At 34.2% G+C, this 27,272-nt stretch overlaps 1 protein-coding gene across 49 annotated transcripts in view; it reads right to left on the reverse strand.

The window, feature by feature from the left end:
* The window catches only part of Ank3 (ankyrin 3), a 503,325-nt gene that overhangs the window by 51,780 nt on the left and 424,273 nt on the right, over positions 1-27,272 (reverse strand). For 25 of the 49 annotated variants that reach the window (XM_048814271.1, XM_048814159.1, XM_048814148.1 and 22 more), the window contains 7 exons: positions 26,802-26,908; positions 21,546-21,770; positions 18,638-18,792; positions 3,422-3,633; positions 1,988-2,195; positions 735-831; positions 80-308 (listed from right to left, as the gene is read on the reverse strand). In XM_048814271.1, the coding sequence (XP_048670228.1) occupies positions 80-308; positions 735-831; positions 1,988-2,195; positions 3,422-3,633; positions 18,638-18,792; positions 21,546-21,770; positions 26,802-26,908 (1,233 nt within the window). Of the gene's footprint in view, positions 1-79; positions 309-734; positions 832-1,987; positions 2,196-3,421; positions 3,634-18,637; positions 18,793-20,908; positions 21,008-21,545; positions 21,771-24,448; positions 24,482-26,801; positions 26,909-27,272 lie in introns of all 49 variants that reach the window. The other 24 variants (XM_048814103.1, XM_048814128.1, XM_048814115.1 and 21 more) reach the window with 3 other exon arrangements.

Raw genomic sequence — 27,272 nt, forward strand, 5'->3', positions numbered from 1 at the left:
TAGTGCTATTATAACCTCAAAATAAAAGCCTGTATCTGGAAAATTTAATTAAATGAACTTTTTATTGTAAATAAGGTACCTCAATGTCTTTGCTTCTTGCAACTTCCTCAAAATTCTCTTGCTGCTCTAAAGTTTTGTCCACTTTGTCATCTGTCATGCAGAAGCATCGTAGGGAGGATTCTACAGGATCATTCATTTTGGCAAAAACAACAAACTTGGCCATATATGGAACACATATTAATTCTCTGTATAACTGTGTGGCTAACCCAACAGTTTCTAAAACTTGATGGCAGTCTGCAAGCCAAAATCTAAGAAAAACAAAAACAGAATTATGAAAATGAAGTGATTTAAAAGCTACATCTTTAAAAAAATGCAAAACCCACACAATTTGAAAACTCAGGTGCTAGGAATGCAATTCAGTGGCAGAGCACATACTTAGCATGTGCAAGTCTTTGGGTTTGTTCTATAGCACCAAAATAAATAAAAACAAAGTAAATATATAAAGGAAATAAACCAAACTATTAACAACTTGTTTATTTAAATAGCAAAGGTTTTTACTGTCCTTTTCAAATGCAAAAGCTTTGTTTATTACTCATAATAACTGTGCTAAGTAAACATTAAGGATTTTCTCCCCCATTAAAACAAAACAAAACACATAGTTTTGAAAGCAACATGTTTGTTTCCCAAAAGGATATAGAACCAATTTTTTAATGCTTATTAGAATCTTTCCATACCTGGCTGAAACATTGGTTGTAAAAGAGACACAGTCCTTTATAAACGTCAAAGGAGTGGTTCCTGTGATGTCTTCCCACTGAGCAGGCGAGGTGCCCCCTGAGAAGAGCAGCAGAGATGGTGACTTTACTATCGGAGATGCAGCTTGTAAACTTCTCATCATCCTCCTGTTCTTCCTGTTACAGCAACTGGCATGATTTTGACACTTTCAATTCAGTGGTGTGTACTAAATGTAGATTTTCCTTCTCTTCTCCTTTTACACTTTTACCAGCTCATTATTATCTCCTTAAATGTTGACATATATTTTGTAATGAGGGTCTTTCTATGTTGCCCAGGCTGGTCTTGAACTCCTGCGCTCAAGTGATCTTCCCACCTCAGTCTCCTCCCAAGTAGCTGTGATTCCAGGGATGTGCCACAGTGACCAGCTCCCATATTGTTAATTTTTTAAAAAAAAAATTTTTTTCTGTTTGTCTGGATAGCAATGGATGGTTTAAACTTGGGAAATCCACAATTTATAGTGTATTTTATAAGTGCAATGATGTGTAGTTTCAGATAGATAATATATGCTTAAAAACAAAACTGTTAAGAACTATCAAGAAAGTTAAGAACCAGCTCATTTTGTACCTGGCTGAACCATTTACTTTTCCAGGGTAAATGGAAAAAATCTGTCATTAAAGTTACTCCTCAAAACCCAAAACCAAACATACTGTTAATGATCTTAGACTTGCACTTGAAGTTAAAAATCAGACTGAGATAATCAAAGGATGAATTGAGGACTGGGATTCTAGGTACTTGTCACAAAATGTGTTCTCTTAAGCCTTGTATTTATTTTATTGGATAGCACTGGTGAATGGAGTAGGTGAGAATAATTATGTACTCAACACTTCCCTACTGGTAGTGCTCTGTGGAATCTATATTTCCCAAAAGTCTATCCAATTTCCTGGTAGCCTAAAGGGTGTTGCTAGTTCTACTTCCTCTGTTTGGGTTACTGAGAAATTACGTAGATGCTCCAATAGAATCAAGAATACCTCAGTGATCCAACAAGGGCTCTATTTCTAATGTTAACTTAATAGCAGAGAATACCCCTAAATTTTAAATGATTCATGAGACCAGCTTCTTAAATTATTCCAGCAATAAGAGAGATGAGGTGATAGACAAGGGAAAAAAAATACTGGCATGGATATTTCAAAGGTTTTATGTCTTTGTACAGACTTATTGCAAATCAATAGAAAGTATAGCAGCGACTAAGCCAAACCTGTAATGCTACAGAGAAGGCGCAGATTGGGTGTTGTGTCCCCCTTGTATCCATTAGATACACCTTCTCCTGAGGGCGGGGGCACTGGAATGGTCATTGTGATTGGTTTATGGAATTTCCTTCTTCTTGGTTCCACAGTGACAATTGGGCTAAATGTTGCTTTGTTTCCAAGGATCTTTTTCACAATTTCCTCTGGAACGGGCTGGGCCTAGACATAAAGGACCTTAAATGAAAATTCACTTTTTTTTTTTTTCCATCAAGGTTACTTTTGAAGTGAGAAAGAAAAAACCAATCTGACAACAACAAACACAATATCTTTTTTTTTTTTTAAATCCTTTCTTGCTATTTCAAGGCATGAACTGACAAAAGAACCAAACACAGCGGCAGGAACTAGCCAGCCTGTTTCCTCAGTAGAATGCAGACAGTACTGGCTTACATAAAAAGGAGAGACCCAAATCAGAGCACAGAAGCTTGTTAGTCTACTTCAAATTCCAGGACAACAAATATTTAGCTCCATATACTTTAAACCTATGCAGGACATTCCATAAAAACCTCACAAAGTCAACTTGTACTCACTTAAAAACCGAGGCTTTCAGAGGTCAGAAACAAAACAGCATTCAAAGTTTCAAAGATCTGAATGCTAGTCTACTAAGCCTACCTCATTTCTTTCGGATTCTTTGCTAATTTGGCAAAATAATTCAATACAGGAAACAGGTGAAGGAAACTTCATATGACTGAAATATAAGGTGGTCCCGGACTCCAAGTATTTACTAAAGGCATTCCCAGGACTTAAGAGTACAACAAACTCCATTGGGCAGGAGAGTCAGCCTCACAAGAAGAGCATGAACTTTCAGTTAAACTATTAATTACTATTTTATCAACACAAATTAAGTTCTTTTCAGTTCATTTTCCTTATTCAATGAGGAAAAAGGGGACTAGTTAAGGTCTAACCTAACTGAAATGAATAAATATAAGAAAGATCATTCTTGCCAAGATTTCCAGTCAGCTTTCCAAACCAAGACAAGTTCCAACTGGGTTGGAGGAAACCCAACATTTATGATTTACTTAAACCCCAAACTAAAGCTTGCAAGTTTCACTGTAACTGATTTTTATGATGTGGCATATTATAAATCAAGTTTTTGTATGTTATTTCACATTCTCAGACCCAAGAAAAAATCATTTTTCATCAGAAACTGAGACTTTTGAACAGAAAAACTCTAAAAATATATAACCTTATTTAACCAGTTACTAAGCTAACTTTACACTTAAAGATTTTCATCTGAAATAGGTTAATGATTCCCAAAATGGCCTAATTGGCAGTATCGTTAAGGATGAGTTATGATGACCATTTTCAGAGCAAAATACTTTCACATGCTCTCTACATGTGCTGGGGAAAACAGTGCTTATAAAGAAACAGTATTTTGTGAACAGTACCTGGAGGCCCACACGAATTCTTTTTGTTAAAGCACCCTCTGGGAAAGATGCTTGGACAAGGGGTACTGTAGTGCTACTCAGAATTCCACCTTCAGGACCAATCTGGTTGCTTTCCTGCTTAATCCGTGAAACAACTGCAAAATACTGGGGAAAATCCTTAGTGATGATCCTGCAGATGCGCTTTTTCCCTAATTCTTCTGGGCTGTCAAGTTCTGAGAAGAGAATAAATGAAAAAAACATGAGAATAAATATAACTACAGAATACCTTGAGAGAAACTGTCAGATAATTTTTATTTTATTTTTTAAACACTAAAAATCGTACATGCCAGTGGGGTACCATATAATATTTCAATTCATACGTACATTGTGATATGTCTAAGACAGGTTAAATATACCTATCTCCTCCAACATTTATCATTTCTTTATGGTAAAAGCTTTAAAAATGTTTCTTCTAGCTTTTCAAAATGTATAGTACACTTCTGTTATTCACAGTCACCCTACTGTGTAATAGCAAACCAGAACTTTTGTTTTTTAATGAATTTATTTATTTTGGTACTGGGGATTGAACCCATGGGTGCTGTACCACTGAGATACATCCCTAGCCTTTTAAAAAATCTTTTATTTTTTGAGATAGAGTCTTGTTAAGTTGCTGAGACTGGCCTCAAACTTGTGATCCTCCTGCCTTGGCCTCCTGAGTTGCTGACACAGGAACTTCTTATTCCTCTCTGTTAACACAGTGTCCATTGATCAACCTTTTCTCAACCCTCCCCTAATCTTCCCCACCTGTAGTCACTACCATGCTATTTTCAACTTGTATGATATCAACCTTTTGAGATGCCACATAAGAGTGAGATAATGTGGTACTAGCTTATTTCACAACTTTGATGGCTAAATTGCTTTCTATTCAGTAGTAGAAACATTTTTTTTTATGATAGAGAACTATAGTGACCATAATATCAAGCTTTACAAAAATATTTTAAAGGTATTGATATATGGTATTTGCAGAAAAATATTTTTCTATTGAGAAGGAACAAACATCTTTGAAAACTGGTAATAACCACATGCAGGTAAATTTCTACTCTTGAAGAGATCGCTCATTTTGTGATTATTTACAACAGGTGCCAGAAGTAGGAATCAGTCACAAAAAAAGTAAGGCCTTACATGAAAGTGAATAAGAACTTATGTATGTCTGAAAAACTCTGGAACTTCATTTGAAACTCTTTTTCAAATGTTTTTAAATTATCCAAATGATTAGTATCATCAACATAAATTTCTGTCTGCCACTGATGGGCATCGAGATCCATCCATCCACAAGTGGACACCTTTCTTTCTATTCATTTCCAAACCTGCCTCTTCCCCTGTAGGTCCAACTCTGGAAAGGGACAAACCGTTTGCCCAGTCCTTCCATCTAAAACTTTTACTCACTTTTCTTTACACTTTGCATCTAATGGTCAAAGTCCAATTTTTAATATTTTGGAAATGGCTCATTCTCCTGCCCCACATGTTTTATTGTTCAGGACCTTATTTCAGCTTGTGTACACTACTCAAGCGACCTCCTAACCATCATCTCTTTTCTACTCTTTCCCCAGACTCTAGCCCATCTCCCAAAGTACAGCCAAATTTTATACAGAATTCTGGTAGGTTTAGCTATAATGAATGATACTTAAACTTGAAATCAGAAAACAAAAAATGGCTTATTTAAAAAATGTTGTTCTGAGTCCTAGTCTGTTCCACTGGGAACTGTTTGGCTCAGCAGACAGCTAGAATCCTAGGGAAAAGAGACCCTCACCAGCATCAATGGAAGGCTGCAGGGTTGAAAGGCTTGCTCAGTGTGCTTGGATAGGAGTTCATCATTAACAGCTATCATTGGCTTCTCTACAGTTTCCTAAGGTTTACATAGCTGAAGTTGTTACTTTTTAACAAAATAAAGGGAAAAATTCCCAAACCTCAGGTGATGGGGGGACTGATTTTGGTTTTGGTATTTACTACTTCATATAATATTCTCTTCATATCTCTGATACATGCAGCACACATTCTATTGTCCCTTAACTGTTATATTTCTGCCTCCTTTATCAGATACTTTTGGCTGAGATCATGGCTAATTGCAAACTAAATTTTCTAGAAAGGCAAAAGACATGATTGGATCAATGATGTCTTCTCATTTTACAGATCAAACTCTGAACTTCAAGATAGAAAAAATTAATTGTCAACTAGGAAAAAAATATAGTTTAACCCAGATAAAAAAATGGAACTGAAAGTTTGCTTTTTGTTTCCTATAGTATCTCCTTTTCCTCTGCAAACCTAAACACTGGAGAGATCTTAGTGAAGGAAAATAGAAGATTTAGACCAAATTATGTGCTATGCATGCATGAATATATTACAATGAATCCCATTACGTATATTATGCCAATTTTTAAAATTACCAAAAAAACGTACAAAAAGTTTAGTATAGAAAAACAGGAAGGAATCAGAGTTTGCTCAGGAGAATATTCTAGGTGAGTTTTCACCTATGCAATAATTGATAGGAAAGAGTCTTCCACATAAAGCAAATATCTTTCCCACTCCATTATTTGGCTTATGCAAGAGAGTGTATTCCCAGAATTCATACTTTCTGAGAAAGTTTTGATAATCTGTTTAAATTGCTGGGCAGCATATCATCAGCTTAAGCAAGTATTTTTTTCCTTAAGGCACCAAAATGTCATTATGCTTCCTTCAAAATGACTCTGGAATCCTTACAGTGCAAGCAGTTTAAGGAGACTGCGTGAAATTGCATCTTTCAAACAGGACAAAATTCCTAATTTTGCATATACTAAGCTGTGCATCCTGAGAATGTGAAATTTGCTCAGGACCAGTCTGGAACCACTGGGGAAGTGAAGCATCCTTTGGGTGGACTGGCAGTATTATGCACTTCTTGGCTGTGTGTGTGTTGTGGATATGGGTGCATATATTTGTGAAGAGTTAAGACAGAAATAGCTATATTGCTTCTAGAAACTATAATAGCAATGCACTTGGAAGGACTACCAGTTTGGATAATGAAAGCAGCCTGGCCACACCTCACACTGTGTTACCATTGACATTAAGATATTAAAGACCCCCAAGTCTAAAGTGAGCACATACATTTCAGATGCTATGGGTGAGTGGTCAATGGAGCAGGTAATTTCTAACCATATAAAACAGAGAAGTCCCAGGAAAATCTCCACACTTCACTTCTGACATCTTTTAGGATTTGCAGGGGATTGTGCCCACTCTATTTTAAAGCTTTTTAAAAGTCTTCTGTAACCATTAAAACACACATGGTAGTGGACCTCCAATGTATACATTAACAGGTATTTGGAAGATAAGCCTTGATTTAAAAGTACATCCAATGTGGAAGTTTATGGCAGTAAAGTAGGCAAGTGGGAACAATAAGGGCCCCCATGCACTTTTCCTGAAATAGGATCGTACATATGGCCTTTTTTAATACTCATATTTCCTGGCCTCAGACTGATGAAATGGAGAACAATATCTTCTCTGGTTCCTTTAAACCAGGTTATATTCTGTTTGTGTGCTTAAAATATTGTAACTTTTCCCCTGAGAATAAAAGTAAGTCTAGAAGTGTAAAGAATATTAAAAAAGAATTACTTCAGTATTGGTTTATAAAAAGAGGCATAATTCCTTTAAGAGTTACAGTTAAAGATGAGGCTAATAGATTCTAGGAAAGTGCATAATTTAGAAAATTAAATGATGTAGAGAGTAAATAAGTATGAGGAGGCAAGAGGTGAAGGTGAAAACCAGTTAGTAAAGTCACTACAGAATTTTCACCTGAAAGTCTGTGACATGATGTTACTGATCAGCAACAGGATAGAAATTAATTATGATATATTCATATCGTGGAATACTGTGCAGTATTAAACAGAATGAGGTAAGAGGGTCTAATTAAGGTTTTAATATGCAAATTAAAAATTGCCAAAAATATGATCTCATAAAATTGACTAATTACATCTTTACATGGTTCATGTAAAAAGGTAGGGGAAATGGAAAAGGAAGAGAAAAATTGTGAATTATAAAGAATATATACTCATGAATTATTATATGTTTAACACAAATATTAAAGATGTATAAACATAATAAATAACTAAATACAGTATAAACATTTTACTTTTTCTGGTTTTTTTTTTTTTTTTTCTGCTTTAACAAAAAGGAAACTGGCCAGTGGCCAGGCATGGTGGCAACACATACCTATAAATCCCAGCAACTCAGAAGCTGAGGCGGGAGGAGTGTAAGTTCAAAGCCAGCCTTGGCAACTTAATAAGGCCCCATCTCAAAAAAAGTGGGGAAGGGGGTGAACTGATTATGTAGTTGAGTGATAGAACTTCCTGGGTTCAGTCCTGGGGATGGGGGAGGGAAAGGAAACTGAAATATGGTGACCTAAATGACCTTAGCTGAAAGTTTGAAAACAGATAACTAAAGACACAGCTGGCTGGAGAAGGCTTCAGTTGGGAATGAAGGACAGGTTCTCAACACTCAGCTACTGTGACACCCTGACTTGTGGTCATGATACCCAACATCATGGGCACATTCCCTTAAGGCTTTTGATTCTAAGGAAGTTATCAGTATGTATTATAAATTAGGGTTTATATTCATAAAATGCAAAGAAAACACACTACATTACATGCTGTTTGATGCTGAGGACTCTGTCTCTGGTAGGTGCTCAGCTGGTATCCAGTGAAGAAAGAAATCAACTGGGAATTAGTAAGATTCAGTGTAATTCCTTAAGTTGTACTCTGCAATATATGTCATAGCAGAAACTGGTTGGTGTTTCATAGTTTTTACAAAAGACTGTGCATGAAAAAGTGGATCTAATCTTTCTACTTTTCAGTCTACAGTGAAGTTTATTATGTCTCTGTGTTTACAATTCAAATTAATGAATGTTCTCAATGAATTAAAAATTAATGAGAATATAAATTCCTCTGAAAATTTTGTGTTGCAAACATAAAAAGTATTTCAGAGAAGTCATATTTTCAGACAAATAGCAATGAAGTCTGATAATCTAAAAGTGAACAATGCCTGTATTCTTTCTAGGATTGAATTTTTTTGTATTGAGATATTTAAGTAGTCTGTTACTTAGGTCAGAGAAGCAGAAACATATTACCAAGAATCTTTGTTTTGCTCTCATCCTTTACACACAGAGAAAAGCTTAACAAAATAATCTGTAGCTTAATGTGACACTTGTATCATATTCACACAGAGTCCCTAACACCTTGCACAGTATGTCCTAACCTGACTAGATAGTAGAAATGCAAGTACTAACTGTCAAATCATAGATCCTTACACTTCCCAAGTGGAGATTCTGACTTGGGGGAAGAACATGGAAATCTATTTTTCACATTCACTTAAGGAAATTTTAATGACCTGGCACAATGGGAAGTGAGGTTTTCATGGACTCTCATCTTGTACCTGGCCTTAAAAGTTCAGATCATTATTTTGGTACTGGAGATTCAAGCCAGGGATGCTTCACCACTGAGCTACACCTTCAATCATTTATCTATCTATCTATCTATCCATCTATCTATTTTTGAGACAAGTTCTTGATAAGTTGCAGAAGCTGGCCTTGAATTTGCAATCCTCCTGCCTCAGACTCCTAAGCCAGCAGGCTCAGCCAGAAACAAATTATTAAAAATATCAGAGAATTCTATGAAAAATAGCTCAAGGATGGTTCAATATGAGAAGGGTATTTTAAGTGGCAATGAAATATCCATTACTTTTAAATGGTTTTGGTTTTTAAAAGAAAATACTAAACTACTCCATAGCTGGGATATTAAAGAAGAAAATGACCTAAATTGCTGTAAGATAAACAATGAAACATAAGCCTAAGTTTAAACATAAGTGCTTCTTATCTTTAAGGTAACTCGTAATCCCTCTCCCTGTCTCTTGTTTTAATCTGTTACTAGGAAAGTTTTCACACACACGGGAAAAAAAAAAAAGGATTCAAGGGAAAAGAGAGGGGAGTACTAAAACAGGTAGTTTAGATTACTGAATATCTACTTTGGGCATGGCCAATTATTATCTTGTTCACAACAGCATTTTGGCAACATAGGTATCTGAAGTTTAAGAAGGCTTACTTCCTGGTTAAGTGGCATAACCAAACTGATTTGATTAGTTTTAGAGCTCAGATTAACAATGTGGTCTTAAAAAAGGAGGTATAGAGATGAAGTCAGAAAGATGGACTTTAAACATTACTTAACATAGTGTCTTTAGAGACTACTGGGCACATGGGTGGTGACTGATCAATGAATGAGTAATGAAGAGATTAGCAAATACCTTGAGTAAAAAGATGACATGACTTCTAACTGGCTCAAAGCCCTGATTACAGCAGCACTAGTGTTATAAAGCCTTCTTGCCTCATTAGTGATCAACAGTAATTCATTTAGTTTATTTGAAAAAGGTGGGACAGCATCTTCTGTAATTGAGGATCATAAAATGCTTTGTGAATGTAAATGGTTATGGAGACCATAATACAAACATGAGTAATAGAATGAAATCGTATGCAAACTAAAAGTTACTCTTAAAGCTTTCAAATGATCATGCTGATTAGTTCCTCTTCTTATGTAAGTGTAATTAAATGTTATCAAATGGGGACAAACTCTCTTTCCTGTATCAAATTAGGTTTTGAATGGTATATGTGGCTTGGTCAGATCTGAGTGTGAATGATTTATAGACAGAATACAAATGACGTCAGAAGTTTCACTAAAGATGATATCTATATCTAGGGATAATTTCTGGTCAGGTAAATGCACTCTTTAGCTTATTCTTCTAAGAATGGAGTATTTGATATTGTGAGGTAGGAAAAAAAAGGCTCATAATGTTAGAATTAAAAAGGGAAAACTAGCTATTAGGAATCTGTGGAAAGCCATTATAAACAGGTACCCTAGTTTAAATCCAGCTCTGTGAAGAGTACACATGAACTTTGGCCAACTTCCTTAACTTCTCTGAGTCCTTCTTACTATAAGATAAGGATAAGACATGTCCTCTGGGATAGATATACTTAAGTAAATGTCAGAAAGCCTCCTTTGCACAATTGTGTTCACATAATGAATTAGAAAGGTTATATATTCTAAGGTCATACGGTTTTGGAGAGCCAGAGAGACAGTCTCTAGTAGATCTAAGGTCATAAGCCAGTTGGATTTTTAAAAAAATTATCACATTATCTCAGCTTTACATCTTTATAGAATATAAATCTGAATTGCTATAATTTCAGTTTCATTTAATTTTTAAAATAAATTTTACTAATTGCAGAAAATATCAGATAAACTGGAAGAAATGAAGAAAATAAAAGATAAATTTAAAAAAAGATAAATTTACAATATTCAACTCTAGTTGTAGAATGTGTTGAACATTATGTACCTATAATATATTCACTGAGATATTTTAGAAAATTACATTCATCCTGTTGAGATTAAAGTTCAGTCCTTCTAAACATGCAAATTCTGTAACACATTCACCCAAGATGGTACAGGGAAAAAGCTTCAAATGATATAACCTGATCCTTCTTCCTCAGAGTAAACATAAAGAGGTACCAAAACTCTATTATGTCACTCTTCAGTCCTTTGTTTAGAACAGGGCTACATCATCCATGGGGAAACAATATAATTCTATCTTCAAAATCCAGGATACATAGTCAATGCATATATAAAATAGTACATCATACATAATGTCCTTTTTCGGAAGTGTATTGGGGATTGAACCTAGGGGTGCTCTACCACTAGGCTATATTCCCAACCCTTTTCATTTTTTGAGACAAGGTCTTGCTAAATTGTAGACGTTGGCCTTGAAATTGAGACCCTCTTGCCTCAGCCTCCTGAGGTGCTGGGATTACAGTTAATGTGCCACCATGCTGGCCATATATAATGTCTTAAAGATAAAACACCATAAAAGTATATGTATGAAGACACGAATGGTGTGACTCTACTTTGTGTGCAACCAGAGAAATGAAAAATTGTGTTCTATATGTGTACTATAAATTAAAATGCATTCTGCTGTCATGTGTAACAAATTAGAATAAATAAGTTTAAATAAATAAATCAATTATTCGGCATGTGTAGCATATGGGGATAACTATACATGCTGAATAACTGATTTATTCCAAGGGCTCAGATCTCTGCATCGGGCACACTGGCCTCTATTCACATCAACACACAAGGTAGAGAAGGTTCCCAGCCTCTCAAAAGGCTAACAGTACTGCTGTGCCTGACATATGAACAGGGTGTCTAATTCCCTGTTCTGACCCGTTAATGTCTGACATCTAACTGACATCCATACATAAAGACACACATAAAATTTGGCATTATTGCTTAATGCTCATTTGCTTTGGCCCAATTTTCATTTCCTACATAGGTAACTGGTTTGGGAGACTATTCTGGTACAGTTTCATTTTATAATGTGATACTGACTTAAAATGCCAGTTTTATGGCAATAGACTGCATATAGGCCAATATTTTGCTATGACTTGTTTTCAGTACTTCATGTTAAAATTCTATTTTATTTTTAGTTTTTGTACCTAATCCTGATTTGGTTAACAATTTATTTTGTGTGTGTGTGATTTTTACAAAACTGTTTCTATAAGATTTCTCCACCAGATGGTGCTGTGTACAATTAAAGCCACATTTTCACTATTCTGTTTTTAACTACAATGACTTGACACTTTTAAGATTACTGTTTGTCTAATGGTTGATAAATGAAAAACATAATGAACCAATAAAAACGTGAAAAAATTAGAGACAATTTAAAATAACATGAATCAAAGTGGAAATTTTAAATTGAGAAATCTAAGTTTGCTGATAAAGATATAAATTTGGAAAATTTATTTTCTGTTACATAATAGGTACCAATTTCCCTTTCCACTTCAATTTAAAGGAAAACAACAGTATTATTATTTACTATAAAATATATGACCTTAGGAACTTCATTTGCTCTCATATGAAAATTAAGAACAAGTGAGAAATTATTATTCTTGCTTTATAAAATTGTTTGAGGAACTTAACCATTTTATTCCACTACAATGATTGGGATTTTATTTTTCTTTTCTTCTTTGGTACTGGGGACTGAACCCAAGGGCACTTAATCACTAAGCCACATCCCCAGCCCATTTTTAAAATTTTATTTGGAGACAGGGTCTTACTAAGTTGCAGAATCTGGCTTTGAACTTGTGATCCTCCTGCTTCAGCCTCGTGAGCTTCAGGGATTACAAATGTATGCCATCTGAACTGGGATTTTAAATTGATGGCACAGATACTTAGGAAGAAATAATTGTTTTTAAAACCTAATAGTTATATAAAACAAAGTGTATACAACATCTAGAGCAGCACTATGAATAGAAATATAATGCAAGCCAAATATGTAATGTTAAGTGTTATTATAGCCACACCTTTAAAATAAAAAGGATTTGGCCATGGTGGCAGGAAGGTGGAAAATTCAAGACCAGTCTCAGCAACTTAATGAGACCCCCATCTCAAAATAAAAAATAAAAAGGGCTGAGGACATAGCTCAGTGGTAAAGTGCTATCCCCAGTACCAAAAAATAAATAAATAGATAGATAGATAGATAAATAGGAGGTCGGGGGTTAGCTCAGCGGTAGAGCACTTGCCTAGCATGTGTGAGGTCCTGTGTTTGATTCCCAGCACTGCAAAAGTAAATAGATAATTAAATGGATCTGATAAAATAATAATAATTAATATTCTAATTATTATAATTTTGCTAAGGATTAAACCCCAGGTTCTTGCACATGCTAGGCAAGTGCTCTACCACTAAGCTGTATCTCTAGTCCCAGTGAAGTTAATTTTAATGACATTTTATTTAGGCCAATACATCTAAAATATTATCATTTCAATGTACAAACCCTGTCAAATTATTAATGAGATACATATTGAAGAGGGTAGGGATCATGTATCTGGTATATTTTATATTTGCTGCCCATTTCAATCACTACTGGGCCATTCTAATGGCTCTGCAGCCACAGGCATATACTGGCTACTATACTGGACAGTGCCAGATCAGAACATTTCTCAAGGTCTTAATTCATATGTTAAGGACCTCTAAAGAGGAAAGATAAATGTTCCCAGGTCCAACATAACCACAGACTAAAATACTCTTTGAGATCTGACTTTGGAAGCACAATTTTAACATGTTTAATTCAGTTCTGAGAGTTTAATTAAAATAAGGTTTTCACTAAACTCAAAAAGTAGATTAAATTTGGTGTACTATTTGGGGTGGTAAATATTTGTTTTCTGTTTTGCAGTCTTTTTCTGTGCCAGGAATACACTAATTGATAAGAGCATAAACAGATCTTTCTATCTGCTGCCAAAGAGAAAAGTTGCTCTTGAAACATGATACCTTAGTGGTAAAGGCAGGTTCTTTGCACCCAGACCAAATGCCCTCTGTGTTAATCTAGCCTTCTTACTTCAAGAGAACTTTGCTACACACCTGCTTCATTAGCATAACCAGATGACTTTGTCCCTGGGCTTGCTTAAGAGTGCTAGAAGTAGGTCTTATTTCTCTACTATTTTGCAGCTAAAGTTTTTCCTGAACATATGCTATATCTTTTTAAGTCAGACAAGAACTGAGAGGGTATCATTATTAATAATGAAAAGCTTAAATACCAGTTGACATTTTTGTGACAGTTTTGTTCTACACAAAGCACTTCCCTAGGCATCCTTCATTTGAGAGCATACAGGAGGGCAAAGGAGTGCAGTAGAAAGACAAGTGGGTGTGGAAACAGAAGCCCAAATTTTGGAAGTTTAGGTCCACCTATTTACTATTTCCTGATTGGATGGTGGGGGTGGGGTGTTATGTCTAGCCCATGGTGTCCTCGTGCAATATGGGAAAGGGTGCCCACATGAGGCAAGTAGACAGCTTGGCAAGCAAATAGCAGCACTGAACAAATTTGAAGAGTGCCCATTTGTTCTCGGGCCAGTGCCAAAGCAATGGAGTGGTAAGTCAGAGAGGCAGGATGTCAGACTCCACTTGCTCTCCTTACACAACTTAACATGGTCTCTGTGGCTGTGACTGAACACTGGGCAAGCAGTGTTCAAACATCAGGGAAGGAGGTATGAATTTAACATAGAGTAGCTCCTCTGCTGCCCATTAATTCATTCTGAGGCGTCCTCCCTGCACACACTTAAACTAAGTTGTAGAGAGAGTGAGCACTTGGTTAGGGTCACTTAACTAATAAGTGGTAGAGACACAGAATGGGAATTCTGATCTATGTAACTTCCACAGATCATGGTCCCAATCACATTACTAAGATGAGCAAATTCTCTTCTTCCTGGCTTTTCCTGAAGTTGTTTTATAATTAAATTTAAGTACATGGAAAGGCTTTGTACATTTTAAAACACCACTGAACATATCCAAACTTTACAATTTTGTTGTTTAGTAAAAATCAGTGATCAAAATAATGGCTAAGATGATTTTTATTTTTTATTATTTTGTTAATTGGCATTGAACCCAGGACTACTTCACCAGAGCTACACCCAGTCCTTTTTATTTTTTATTTTGAGACAGAGTCTTCATAAGTTTCTGAGGGTCTTGCTAAATTGCTGAAGTGCATTGATCTTGTGATTCTCCTGCCTCACCCTCCTGAGTCACTGGGATTACAGGTGTGCTCTACTGTGCTCAGCCTAAGATAATTTTTAAAGACTTGGGTATTAAAATTTTCAGACCAGAGAGTACAATGGGACTGGTAATTAGCATGTAGACTGGTTATTAAGTAGCATACAGAATTCATTTATGCAAACGGAAGTTTAAAAAGGAAACATTTATAATAAGATACACATTATCACGGATCATATATATATATGGCAGATGAAGCCTAATTGTTACGAACTATGGAAATTAATAAGTTAAATAAAATAATCATAGGCCAATTTACTTCTCTTTTCCTTAAGGAAATCTTGAGGGATCTGGTCACTGGTTTATTTCATGCATGGCTTTTCTCTTGTTAACAGTAATCCAGGAGCAAAAAGGAGAGAGGCCCAGAGTGAAGAGATAAGAACACAAAACACACAACCTTCTCTGTGGCACTTATGCTTCTGCCCCACTAGAGGTTTGACTAGCTGGATGATCCAGGAAAATAACAGGTTAACTTCTTTTAAACACATAGATTGATTTCTATTTTTGCTTGGTTTTAGAGGGGGGGATGTTCTGATAAGAATGACATATTTGTGGGGATAGGAGTGTGGAACTTAAGACTTGATTTTGGTACAAAATCAAACAAAGCTTCTGTTATAAAATGTGTTATTATTCCTTCATTATTATTATTTTTAAATTTAATACACATAAAACCACTGTGCCTTGAAAATTTAGTTCTCATTTTTGCTCTCATAGTCTGTAGGGGGCTTGATTCTTTAAACCTGGAAGTATTTATAATTCCTTTTAATTATCTAAAATAGAATCAAATTATATCTGGTCTTTAAAAATGTAGCAAAGAAACTCAATCTGCCATTTCCAGGATAACACACAGAATCCAGGGCGGAGAATTATATCACTGTTTCTTTAACCATTGGCATAGCTGTGTTTGGGACACCATTTGTCTAAGCAAAGACAGAACTTATTCCTATTTGAAAACTGACTTATTAAAAACAAAACACATTATGTGATGTGTGAAATAAGAAAAGCACACTCCCCAAAAGAAACCTGAAAATTTGAAAAAAAAAAATTGACTTTTGCCTGATAGGTCATACTATATATAACATATGCTCAAAAATGAAGAATGTATTATTAGAGTATTCAGTATTCTTGCTAAAAATGCACTGTCCAGTGAGCTTGCCACTGGCCATGTGGCTATCTTAAATGAATCAAAAACAAAAAATTACCTTCCTCAGTTGCATGATTTACATTTTAAGTGCTCAAGAACCATGTATGACTAGAGATTTCTTATTTAGACAGCAGAGGTGTGGTACATTTCCATCATCATTAAGTTCTATTGGGTAGCTCTGTCTTAGAATAGTCAGTGTTCTTTGAAAATAGTATCAGCTTTTCATTTTTTTTTTCAAATTCAAGTGTTCTGCTATTTTTTTTTCTCCAGGAGATTAATATTAATGAAGAATGGGGTAGAGGAAACAGACTAGAGAGACCTTTCCTCCAGATGGCTTATACTGTATATCTTTCTGTCTATTACCTCTGTGCCTGACTCTGGTGACAAGAGGAGAAAGGTGTGTATCTTGCCTTCAAGGAACTTACAGTATCAAGTAGGTATCCATTAAAAAAAAAAAGTTTTTTTTTGTAGTAGACATTACATTTTCAAAACCACTTTAGTATTTAAGAAATACTGGATCTTTAAAAACATTTTTCATACTTTGTTTTCTTTAAAAGGATGACTATCATCTATAGAAAATCCATTCCTCTTAATCTCTCCATTTTTTAACCTGAATCATCAGGTTAAAAATTCTTTCAGCCTTCCACAAATGCTAATTTATTCTAAGCATTTATTCTTTTAAAAACTTTTGACTGTGTTTCTCTTCATGTCATGTAAGAGAATGACTATCTGTCATGCTTTAGAACAAGTTCAGGTAATACTAATTAGAAATTTTAATCCCCACTGAATGTTCCCATCCTTAAGAAATTACTTGAATTTGTAGATAGCATGTAATATAAATATTAGTATATGTTTATTCCTTAAATAGCATATATGCATTAAATGTACCTGATCCTAATCTAGACCCAATCTAATCTGGACCAAACTTGGAAGTCTGTAGCAATTTTCCATTGTGGGTTTGTTTTCTTCTTCACAGGGTACACATTTCTAAAATAAGTGGAATACAGTTAAAAATCTTGGAAATATAGAACTAGATTTCATCCCCAGTGCTGCTATTTAGTAAGTTAATCTTAGATAATTACTTGACTTCTCTGAATTTTAGTTCCTTTCCCTGAAAAGTAGAAGTAAAACGACTGAGTTTATAATGCTATATTTTCTTTTTAAACTTTTCATATATAAAGGCAGTTACCAGTGCCTCATGATTGCTGGATTTCTCCAATTATTAGTTTCTATCTACCTGGCTATAAGGCATCTTTAACATTCATGGTTGGTAGTGACCATATCTTATACAAAACTTTTGGCATGACATTTTTTTTCCCTTGTAGAATGAATATAACGGTGACAGTAACTGAAATTTATCAAGGGCTCACTGTGTGAAAAGGACTATTTCTGAAATAAGAGCACTTCACATAAATATTTATTATTTTTAATAGTAATTCTATAAAGCAAGGAGGGTTTCCTCTGTTTTACCCAAGAAAAAGGCACACAGGGATTAAGTGACTTGTCCAAGCCATCCTTCAAATACTAAGTTTGTCTAGCTCCTTTGTCTACACCCTGAACCTGCAAGAAACCCTGTTAGATACATTCTAAAACTCAATGAATTAATAAATATGAATTTTATAGGATGTGAATTACATCTCCACTAAAGCTATAATTTAAAAACAATGGCTGAATTTGCAGTGATTAGGAAGTAAATACAAAGTAAAAAGATTAGCTCTGACATTTTTGTCTATAGCATCAGATTTCATGAGCTTGGTTTCTCCTCCCTCTTACATTATTTAAGGAAATCTCTGTCAAATAACTACTCTCAAAACCAGTCTACTATCAATGTCTACTAAGAAAAACTGCTATGATTCTAAGCATCAGACATCCTAAAATAAGATTTGTTTTGCCGTTCTTACTAGGTCAAAGAATAAGACACCAAAACACCACAGACTCCAATAATTATCTTGAAACTTATTTTTTAAACTTGTTATGGCCCAAGCAATATTAAAAATTCAGGAAGAATATTGAAGTACACTGGGAGAAAACTGAATGAACTGAAAGAGTCTGGAAATAATAATTCCAAAAATAAAATGTGAACTTATTTTCCTGAAAATGCTCCACATGCTTCACATGCCTTTCATTATTATTTCATCTCACCTTATCCTTTCTTGGGATTTGGAAAGTTTGATACATTTGATTAAAAACTAAAAGAATCACCAGAATATTGCACATCTGTAGTGTGTGTGTCGGGGGGAGGGGGAGGAGGACAATTGTTAAATTAAATGAAACTTTATGCCATAGATACTGAAAATCGCAAATGCTGAGGAACTTGGATCCCAGCTTAAAATACAACAAAGAGAAGCTCAGGTACTGTTTCATGAAATCCAGTAATTCCCTGTTTCTGCCTGCAAATAGTGACAGAAAAAAGGAGTCATCATTATTACCTTCATCCATGCCATTAAGTAATTCGGTTAAATCTTCATTTTTACTGTCAAATTGATGTTCCTTCCATGTTTCACCATTTTCACTTCGAAGAACAATGAGTTCTCTCTCTTTTCCCCTCATGGACCCAAAGTGAGGAATTTCCACTATGACAGGGCTGGAAAAAAAATCCACATTATTTTGGTATCAAATTAGATATATTTATAGTATCATACTCAAAAATGTTTCATCAACAATGTTTGACTGAAAATCAGAGGTGCCACTCAGGTTGGGAATGAGTTCAAAGCTGCAGAATCATTTGCTTGTTCAATAATAATATATTAGAAGCCTGATAACATGCCATCATTCATTCACTCACAAACAATTCTTGAAGGCCTACCATATGTTAGGCATTAAACTTAATAGGGGAAAATATTCAGCACCATATACATAGGAAATTTGAATCAAGGAATTTAAAGATTAAAATAGGCCATAAGAAAGAAAGTTGTTCCATTTTTTTTAAACACAAGAAGGTATATTATACAAAATGCTAGCGATTTAAAAGGACACAGTCATTTCTTTAAAAAAGAAGTTCTATCAATTTCCTAATTTGAGAGATCACCACTACATTTTTCCCTTAGCAATAAAGCAATTCATAGAGCAATCTACTTGCTCCAGCAGTCAGTTTCCAAGACCCTCATGGCCTGTGTAGTTTCTCATATTTTGAATTTGTGAATAGGGAGTGGGCAGCTTCATTTCCTGGCTCTAACATAAACTGTATAGGAATACTGCAAACTTCCTGGAAAAGCACTTGTTGGTTTGAAATTGTCACATAAAGACTTAATAATTTTTGACAGTGTCCTTTTGCAAAGAGATGTAAAAAGAATGGCTGCAAATTGAAGATAGCCAATCAAGCCATGGGAAATAATTTTGTTAAATTTTAAAATGGGATAAATACTAAAAAAGATGGATGGAAATAAGCAGACCACAATCACACACAGTTTATGTAGTTGGATTGTGCAGCTTTATTTTATGACATTTAAGTAGACAGTATCATTATTCTCCTACAGAGGTTGTATGTAACCTCATCTCTTAACCTATGTGTTCATGTACATGTAATAATAGGAGATATGGGTTTAAATAAGGAGAGAATAAAAAGGGATAGTAGTTGAAAAGATCAAATAATGAAAATATGAATATTTGATTTGTTTTTATAGAAATATTCATTTAAAATGGGGATAATTATAATTTTACTTTTAGCAAAATAGTCATAATTCAGATTAAGATTTTAAATATAATTTATTAATATTAGCCTCTATTCTTTAATAGGCAGAAACAAAAACAAGTATTCCTAACAGTGCTAATAATTTCAAGAACTATTAAGATATTTACCACAATTTTTAACATCATACTATTGCACATTAAATTTTATTTGTTTATTCTTTTGAGAACAAGATACAATCTTTGCAGGTTAATGTGTCAGATACTGTCTCTGTCAATATTGAAGGAATGTGGCTTTGCATTTGACATTCAACAGTACTGGAGAGAAGGTATGAACAGGGCCTTTGACCAAGGTGAAAGCCAAGCATAACTTTTCATAACAGGTCTCTTCATGCAGACTGCCAAGGCAAATACAACAACCAGACAAGCGAACAAACAACAAACATCAACACATTTCAGCTTAAACAAGACAAAACAAAACAATTCAACAACAGAATATTGTTTGCTACCTAATTCAATGTCTTTAAATATCATGTATTCCCAATACTTCTCAAAATCATTTTACTTATGAGTTTTTCTTTTCTAAGCCCATAAAGATTACAGAGTACTCGTAAGTACTTTAAAAAAAAAAGAAATAAAGATCTAATTATACACATAGAGACAAATATACACACATACATGTATATCATTGATAGCAAATGTTGATTCAAAGCCTGAAAATACCTTCTCTTATACTGGGCTAAACTTGAAGACTGTGAGTCTAGCTTAAAAAGTATATTCAGAAGAAACATTTCAAATTAAAGAAAAGTTTATAGAAGCACAAGGTTATGAAAGCAGAATGCTTGCAGTGAATTCCACATGCTTGAAAAGCACAAGATAGGTAGCGGTGCTACATTAAGTCAAGCCACTATGATTTTTTTTCTTTCAGTGACACACATCAACTGAAAGCATTAAAAAACTTAAAAAATAAAAATAAACTTAAGACAAGAATAAGACCATGAGTGTGACAGAAAAAAATTGAAAATGGAAAAAAAAATTGTAGACATTCTGTATCTTGTCTATAAAGATCCTACCCAATAAATTTTGTTCCTTGAGGCCCAAGCTGCAGGATTCGGCTAACCAAGCTCTCACCCTCATTTACAGGGGGAGGATTGGTAGGAAGATGCAGTTTACTGAATAACATCCATGCAGCAGGAAGAGAAACGAGAAGGGGAAATTATGAACAAACTGTCAGTCACGACAGAGCCTGCCTGATTTGCACCCAAGTGCCACCTCAGAGAACGAATTCAATTTATTTTTCTTTTTTATAAAGTACCATATCACAATGGACTGTGTCCCTAAAAATTATCTTTAAAAGGACATCCCCAAAGTATACACTTATTTAATGAAGTGATACAATTCCAGCATCTGCATGTTTTTCTAGGAATCGTGCCTTGACTTGCACGGGGGCCGATGGGGTTCCGTGCACTCGCTGAGCAGAGAATATGCTTTTCGGTTAGTAAAAGCCTTGACCAGCAAACTGAGTTAAGAAAGTACCAGCCTAATAGCCTCTCACAGAATCACACAGCTTTGTGACCTTTGACACTACACAAAAAGTATCCTCAATCAGGTTCAACTAAGTCATTTTAATAGTTAACTCCTTAAGTTAACAAGGGTAAAGAAAATAAAAAATGTGGTAAGAGGGCTAAGATTAAAATTAGCAAAACTTACCCTAAAAATTGTGCCCCTGCAGGACCCATTTCTACCAGCCTACTGGCTAATCCCTCTCCTTCCACCATGGGGGGTGGGTTGGCCAGTTTATGTCTCTTTACCAAACGGCAGGTGATTCGGGTGGGGGCTGTACACTTGCGTGGAGGAATGATGATTCTCATCCCGTGGTGCCGACTTCCTCTCATGGAGCCACCTCTTGCATCCACCATAAAGCTAACCAGAAACCTGTAGGGAGAAGACCAGAGGACAGACTTGAATCATTTCCAGAGTGGGTTTTCAAATTAAAGGTTACAGTTTAAAGTGACAGACAATGTAGCTATTGATTTCTCTCAAGATAAATTGGAAGCAAATACAGTGGAGTTCACATCAAACATGCATTAAACTTGTGCACTGGGCAAAAAGCTGAAATACAACTTACATTTGGTGGAACATGGCCTCCCAGAAGCTAACCACTTTCTGAGATGCTCTCATTGAGGGAACAGAGAATCTCTCAAAGTTGGGATAAAAACTAGCTATTAAAAATGCAGCCATGATTAAAAAAAAACAAAAAACAAAAACAAAACAAAACAAAAAAAAAAAAAACAACACTGTCCGTGGTCTTTTAACATACATTCAAGGTTATTTTAACTATAAGTGGTTTCTGCCATATGTTAACTATGTAATCTCTCTCCCCACTACAAGTAAGATGAAACTCCACAGTATGTCTAACATGTACAACTCATAAAGTAAAGGAATATTTAACCATACCAACACTCTAGTTTTTACTAAGATGAAACAGAATATAAAAATAAAAGCAGATGACTAGATTTGCTAAGACAATTTTGATGGAAAGGGATTAAATATTTCCAGTATAAAAATGGAATTATAAAATAATCTATGTAAAATAATCTATATTTAGACATTGTATGCAGTAATACAAAAAGTAGAATATAGTCTTTTAAGAAAGTGCCTCTAAATTATATAATTCTGTTATTTGGTCTTTAAAGTTAGTAAGGAAAATATTTAATAACATGTAAGTATGGCAATATAAAGAAACTGTGTCAAATATGAATAAGAGCATATTGGAATCCTTGCTTCCTATCATGTATGAGCCCATCTATTGTTGTTCCAGAGTTTTACTCTGATGAACATAATTCAGTGAGTCCATCATATGGAACAGTGCATATCAGACAGGGGAACACAAACATATACTTCTTGCATTCTAACTTTCACATGGGAAATATACTTATTACTAGAACAGCGCCAAATATTATCATGAGAAAGCTGTCTGAATTCTTACAGTATTTTTGGAGAAAAAAATAATCCCATCCATCAAAATTCTTTATGATACTTTCATCTAAACACAGTGCTAACATCCTGCAAATAGAGCTTAACCCCTTATGGACTCTTTTCTGAAGAATGCTGGCTCTTGACCTTGGAAAGAATGACCTACCTCTTCAACAAAACAAATTAGCCTATAATCCCCATAGGGAGACGAGCAACAGGATGGGGATAATTTTTCAACCAAGCAGATTTCCAGAACCAACTCTGCTCATCTTAAGGTGGATGTACCTTCACACCCTTTTTGTTTATTTATGGATTTAATTATTTCACTCTGAATTAACTGTATGTTTGATAACAGTCTATCCATTTTCAGAGACTGGGACCACTGATATTCAAGGTAAGAGGGGAAAAGACTCCTCTCCATTCAAAAGAAAAGATATTTGTTCACTTGTTCAAGTGCCTACAAGAATTATTTCCAATGCTAAATGATATGAGGTTCACTGGAAATTGCTCCAGGGTCCTTTCTTTTTCCTAGACACACACAATAATATGTATGTATATGTATAATAAATATATGAAACTATTTTTTATTCAATAATTAATGTAATATGACAACAGTATAAAGAAGCCTATGACAAAAATCTGATTTTTCTCTATTTAGCAGTAAAATATTTTCATTGGAACCAATAGAAACAAAATGGATTAAAAATGGTTCAAGACAAAAAAGTTCAAAATAAAAAGATGCAAGACAAACTTTGAGTTTGAAAATTCAGTTGTATTAGTACGAATCCCCATAGAATTTCCACTGAGAGGGGAATGTTTGCTGCTCTGGTAACAGCTGAGTCACAACAATATAGACAAGTGATTCAGATCAGGGCTATCTTGTTCACTGCTTGACTTGTAGAGCTGTGCATAGTTCTAGCACACAGTAAACACATATGTTTATAGAATATTTATTTTGCAAGTGCAAAACTATTTTGTTATGTGTGCCTAGAAACTGCCTAGTTGTGACTTAGTTATTAACATTAATGGATGGATAGATGTGGATCTATAGTGATTGTAGCTGAGAACTCTGAAGGTAGAGTAAGGGTATCAAGTTTAGTTTAAAAACATCCACTAGCTACAAAGAATATCAGAATCAAATGGACAAAATATGGCTAAAGTGATTTTAATGAGAAACTAGAAGAATCTCTTTCTCTGTGTTCTCTGAAGCACACAGTGCTTGGTTGCTACTCTTAACAATCATTTCCTGTTCTAAGGTTTTTAACTTCATAGGCCAACAGACTGAAGAAAGGTAAGAACATGTGTTAGGCAGAATATAGGTCAATAACATTGTGATTTGTTTTCCAAACTCATTCCTTAAATAATGTGCTGAAAAAGTCATGCAACATAATTTATACCAACAAAGAAAAACAAATTAATGTGATGTTTAATAATATTTGTATCTTAATAACATTTAAACTATAGCATGAATTCTACACATGATCCTAAAACTAACATATGAATGTTTCTAGTTCTGAGAACAGCAGGATGACAGATGCTAACACACTACAGAGACTGACACAATCTAACTGTGAGGAAAAATTCACATATATTAAAAATACAGAAAGGATGGTTCACATAAAGGACACAATTATCACCTTGAATCATACTGAGGAAGTGGAGAAGAATAGCTGCAAAATAATTTAGAAAGCAAATGGGGAAATTAATTTGAGATAATTAGAAGCAAGCAACAGAAAATGTCAATGACAAGCAAAGAAAAACAAAAATCATCAAGAAATGAAACCATGGCATTCGGCATTTGTGGGACAACCTGGAAAAGTATTTTGCCTTAAATGGCTGAATAAATTACTCTACAGACCTGGCAATAGTGAAATATTTTCAAGTGTACAACATCTCTCTTTCCTCCTATTCAAATAAGTCCACACTGTTATTTTGCTTTATTGTACAAGTCTTCTGTCCTCAATGAAATTTCAAGGGAAAGAGGAAATAATCTGCATATTCAAATTCTTCATCATCTCCAATGTATGGGAAAGTTCATTTCTGATTATTTCATATTTACTCAACTTCTCAGTTTACTAAATTAAACTCTAGAATATTTGTTTTGTATGTGGAGATTGCAAAGTGATGATAGCTCTATGGCAGCAATTCACCAACCCTGATTTAAAAAAAAAATGGACATGTCTACTGCAGGTATGGCAAGAGTTTCATATTTTATTTCTCAAATCTGATTTTTCTTGTGGGTGTTTTTACAATTTTGGGCCCACATACCATACATCTAATATAAATCATATGAATATTTTAGGAAGTTTAAAGTTAATATTACCATAATAATTCAAAATTTTTCTGAGCTAAGGAAATACAATGTTAATGATTCAAATACCACATGGAATTTGTAGCTTTAAAAACAATTTCACATAAATGACTTTTATTCAAATGACATTGTATGGATTCCTTTCTCAGAATTACAAAAGACAAAATTCTAAATTGATATTTTAACCTATCATATATTTCTTTCCTCTGACTTATCATTTACAAAATGGAGACAATGAATAATGTCTATATTTAGTGTTATCTAAAGGTTCAAGTAAGTATTAAATGAGATAATACATGTAAAAGACTTAGTCTAAGGCCAGGTAAATAAAAAGAGCTAGGTAAATTTTAGCTGTTAAAAGTTATTTTAACTAGAAGCAGCAGAAAATACTTTGTAAGTTGCTTCCAGTAACTTATTTAATTCTAAATCATCTCTTGTCTTTGATCACAACAAAAAGTCTCACTGCCAGTCTTAAAGACAAAAATAATATGAAATAGTCACTATTTTAACAAATTATTTTTATTCTATTTATATCAATGGCAATCATTCCAAGTTTTGAATTACCTACTGGTAAAGAACCCAATATCTAAAAATGCTCTTATTTATTGATTCACTTATCAAAGCAGGTCACCCGTTAGCCTCCTGCCTTAAATTTCACTGGCCAGGGAGATAGCAATGAGGGACTTCTTTGATGTGGTTTTTACTCAGCATTTCTGGTACACAGATATTTCTATGTTCACTTTCTAAAAGTGAATTTCTTTACTATCTTTTAAAATTAATTTTCAAGTAATAATTTTATATATTTCAATTACATTTTTGCTTCAAGAATGTAAAAGGAAAATTTTACAATGTCAATTGGAAACTTTCAAGCTTACACTTTCTTTTTAAAGGAAAATCACTTGTCAATCAATGTCAAAATCATTCGTCAAGTAAAAGGTCTGTATTACACACACACACACACACACACACACACACACAAAGATGAGACTACCAGAGCGCAAAACAATTAATGTTTGATTGAAATTCCTTTTTTTTTTTGCAGCACTGGGAATTGAACTCTTGAGTCTCACATATGCAGGCACTCTATCACTGAGCTACATCCCCAGCTCCTTTTATTTTTATATTTTGAAACAGGATCTGGCTAAGTTGCCCAGGCTAGCCTCCAACTTGTGATTCTCTTGACTCAGTCTCCTGAGTACTTGGGATTACAGGCATGTGCCAAAGTGCCTATCTGAAATTCTTCTATCATTAGATGCAAAGCACAAACACAATCAGATAAATTAACATAAATACTCAGACATTTAATTTTTATTTGAAAGAATACCTAGGGAAAAATTCATTTGGCTAGTAAAATAAAATGAAGAAGAATGATTGTTAAAATTATGTTTATTGAAAAGGAAAATTAAAGATGTAAAAGAACTTTTGCTGCACCAATCATCTAATTAATTGAATGTAATATTTTTCTAACACTGTACTTTAAATAAACAATAAAAATAGATATACAGATTTGCTAAAAATTATTAAATGATTTATAATTGCATGTCACATATACTGAGTATATATTTTATATATGAATATATTCATGTATATGAAAGTTATCGGGGTTAATTTATAATTTTAAATAATAAATGCAATGTTAATTTGATAGGAGAAAGAAAAATGACATTTAGGTTCCTTACCCAGAATGAACAGGACTTGAGACAAGATTTACATTGTCCAAGGTGTCAGCAGCCCAGCTGTAATGTCTAAGAGAATCTGAATCAAATTCCCTTGTGAATGTTAGATGCTGAAAAATAAAACAATATAGTCTATCAGTGTCACATATAACATCCCATATCTTTGTGTACAAAGATATACTTTGTACACAAAGTATATCTGTATTTCTCTATAAATGTGGATAGACTAACATTCAAAATAAAGAATTTGTGAATTTTCTAATATAGGTAGATATATAGCATGAGTGCAAGAACATTAAAAAGTAAAGTCTACTGATACACTATATTATTTCAATATTTCAAGAGACTACCTGAGTAATACGCATGGTAAAAGGAGTGTCATGGAACTAATAGCAGTGATTTTAAGTACTTTAACGTAGGTTCAGATTAATCCTATACCAACTGTGAAATCTTTTCCCCATTCTCAAAATAAAA

The sequence above is a fragment of the Marmota marmota genome, unplaced genomic scaffold (genome assembly GCF_001458135.2).
Source record: "Marmota marmota marmota unplaced genomic scaffold, marMar, whole genome shotgun sequence".
Lineage (NCBI taxonomy): Eukaryota > Metazoa > Chordata > Mammalia > Rodentia > Sciuridae > Marmota > Marmota marmota.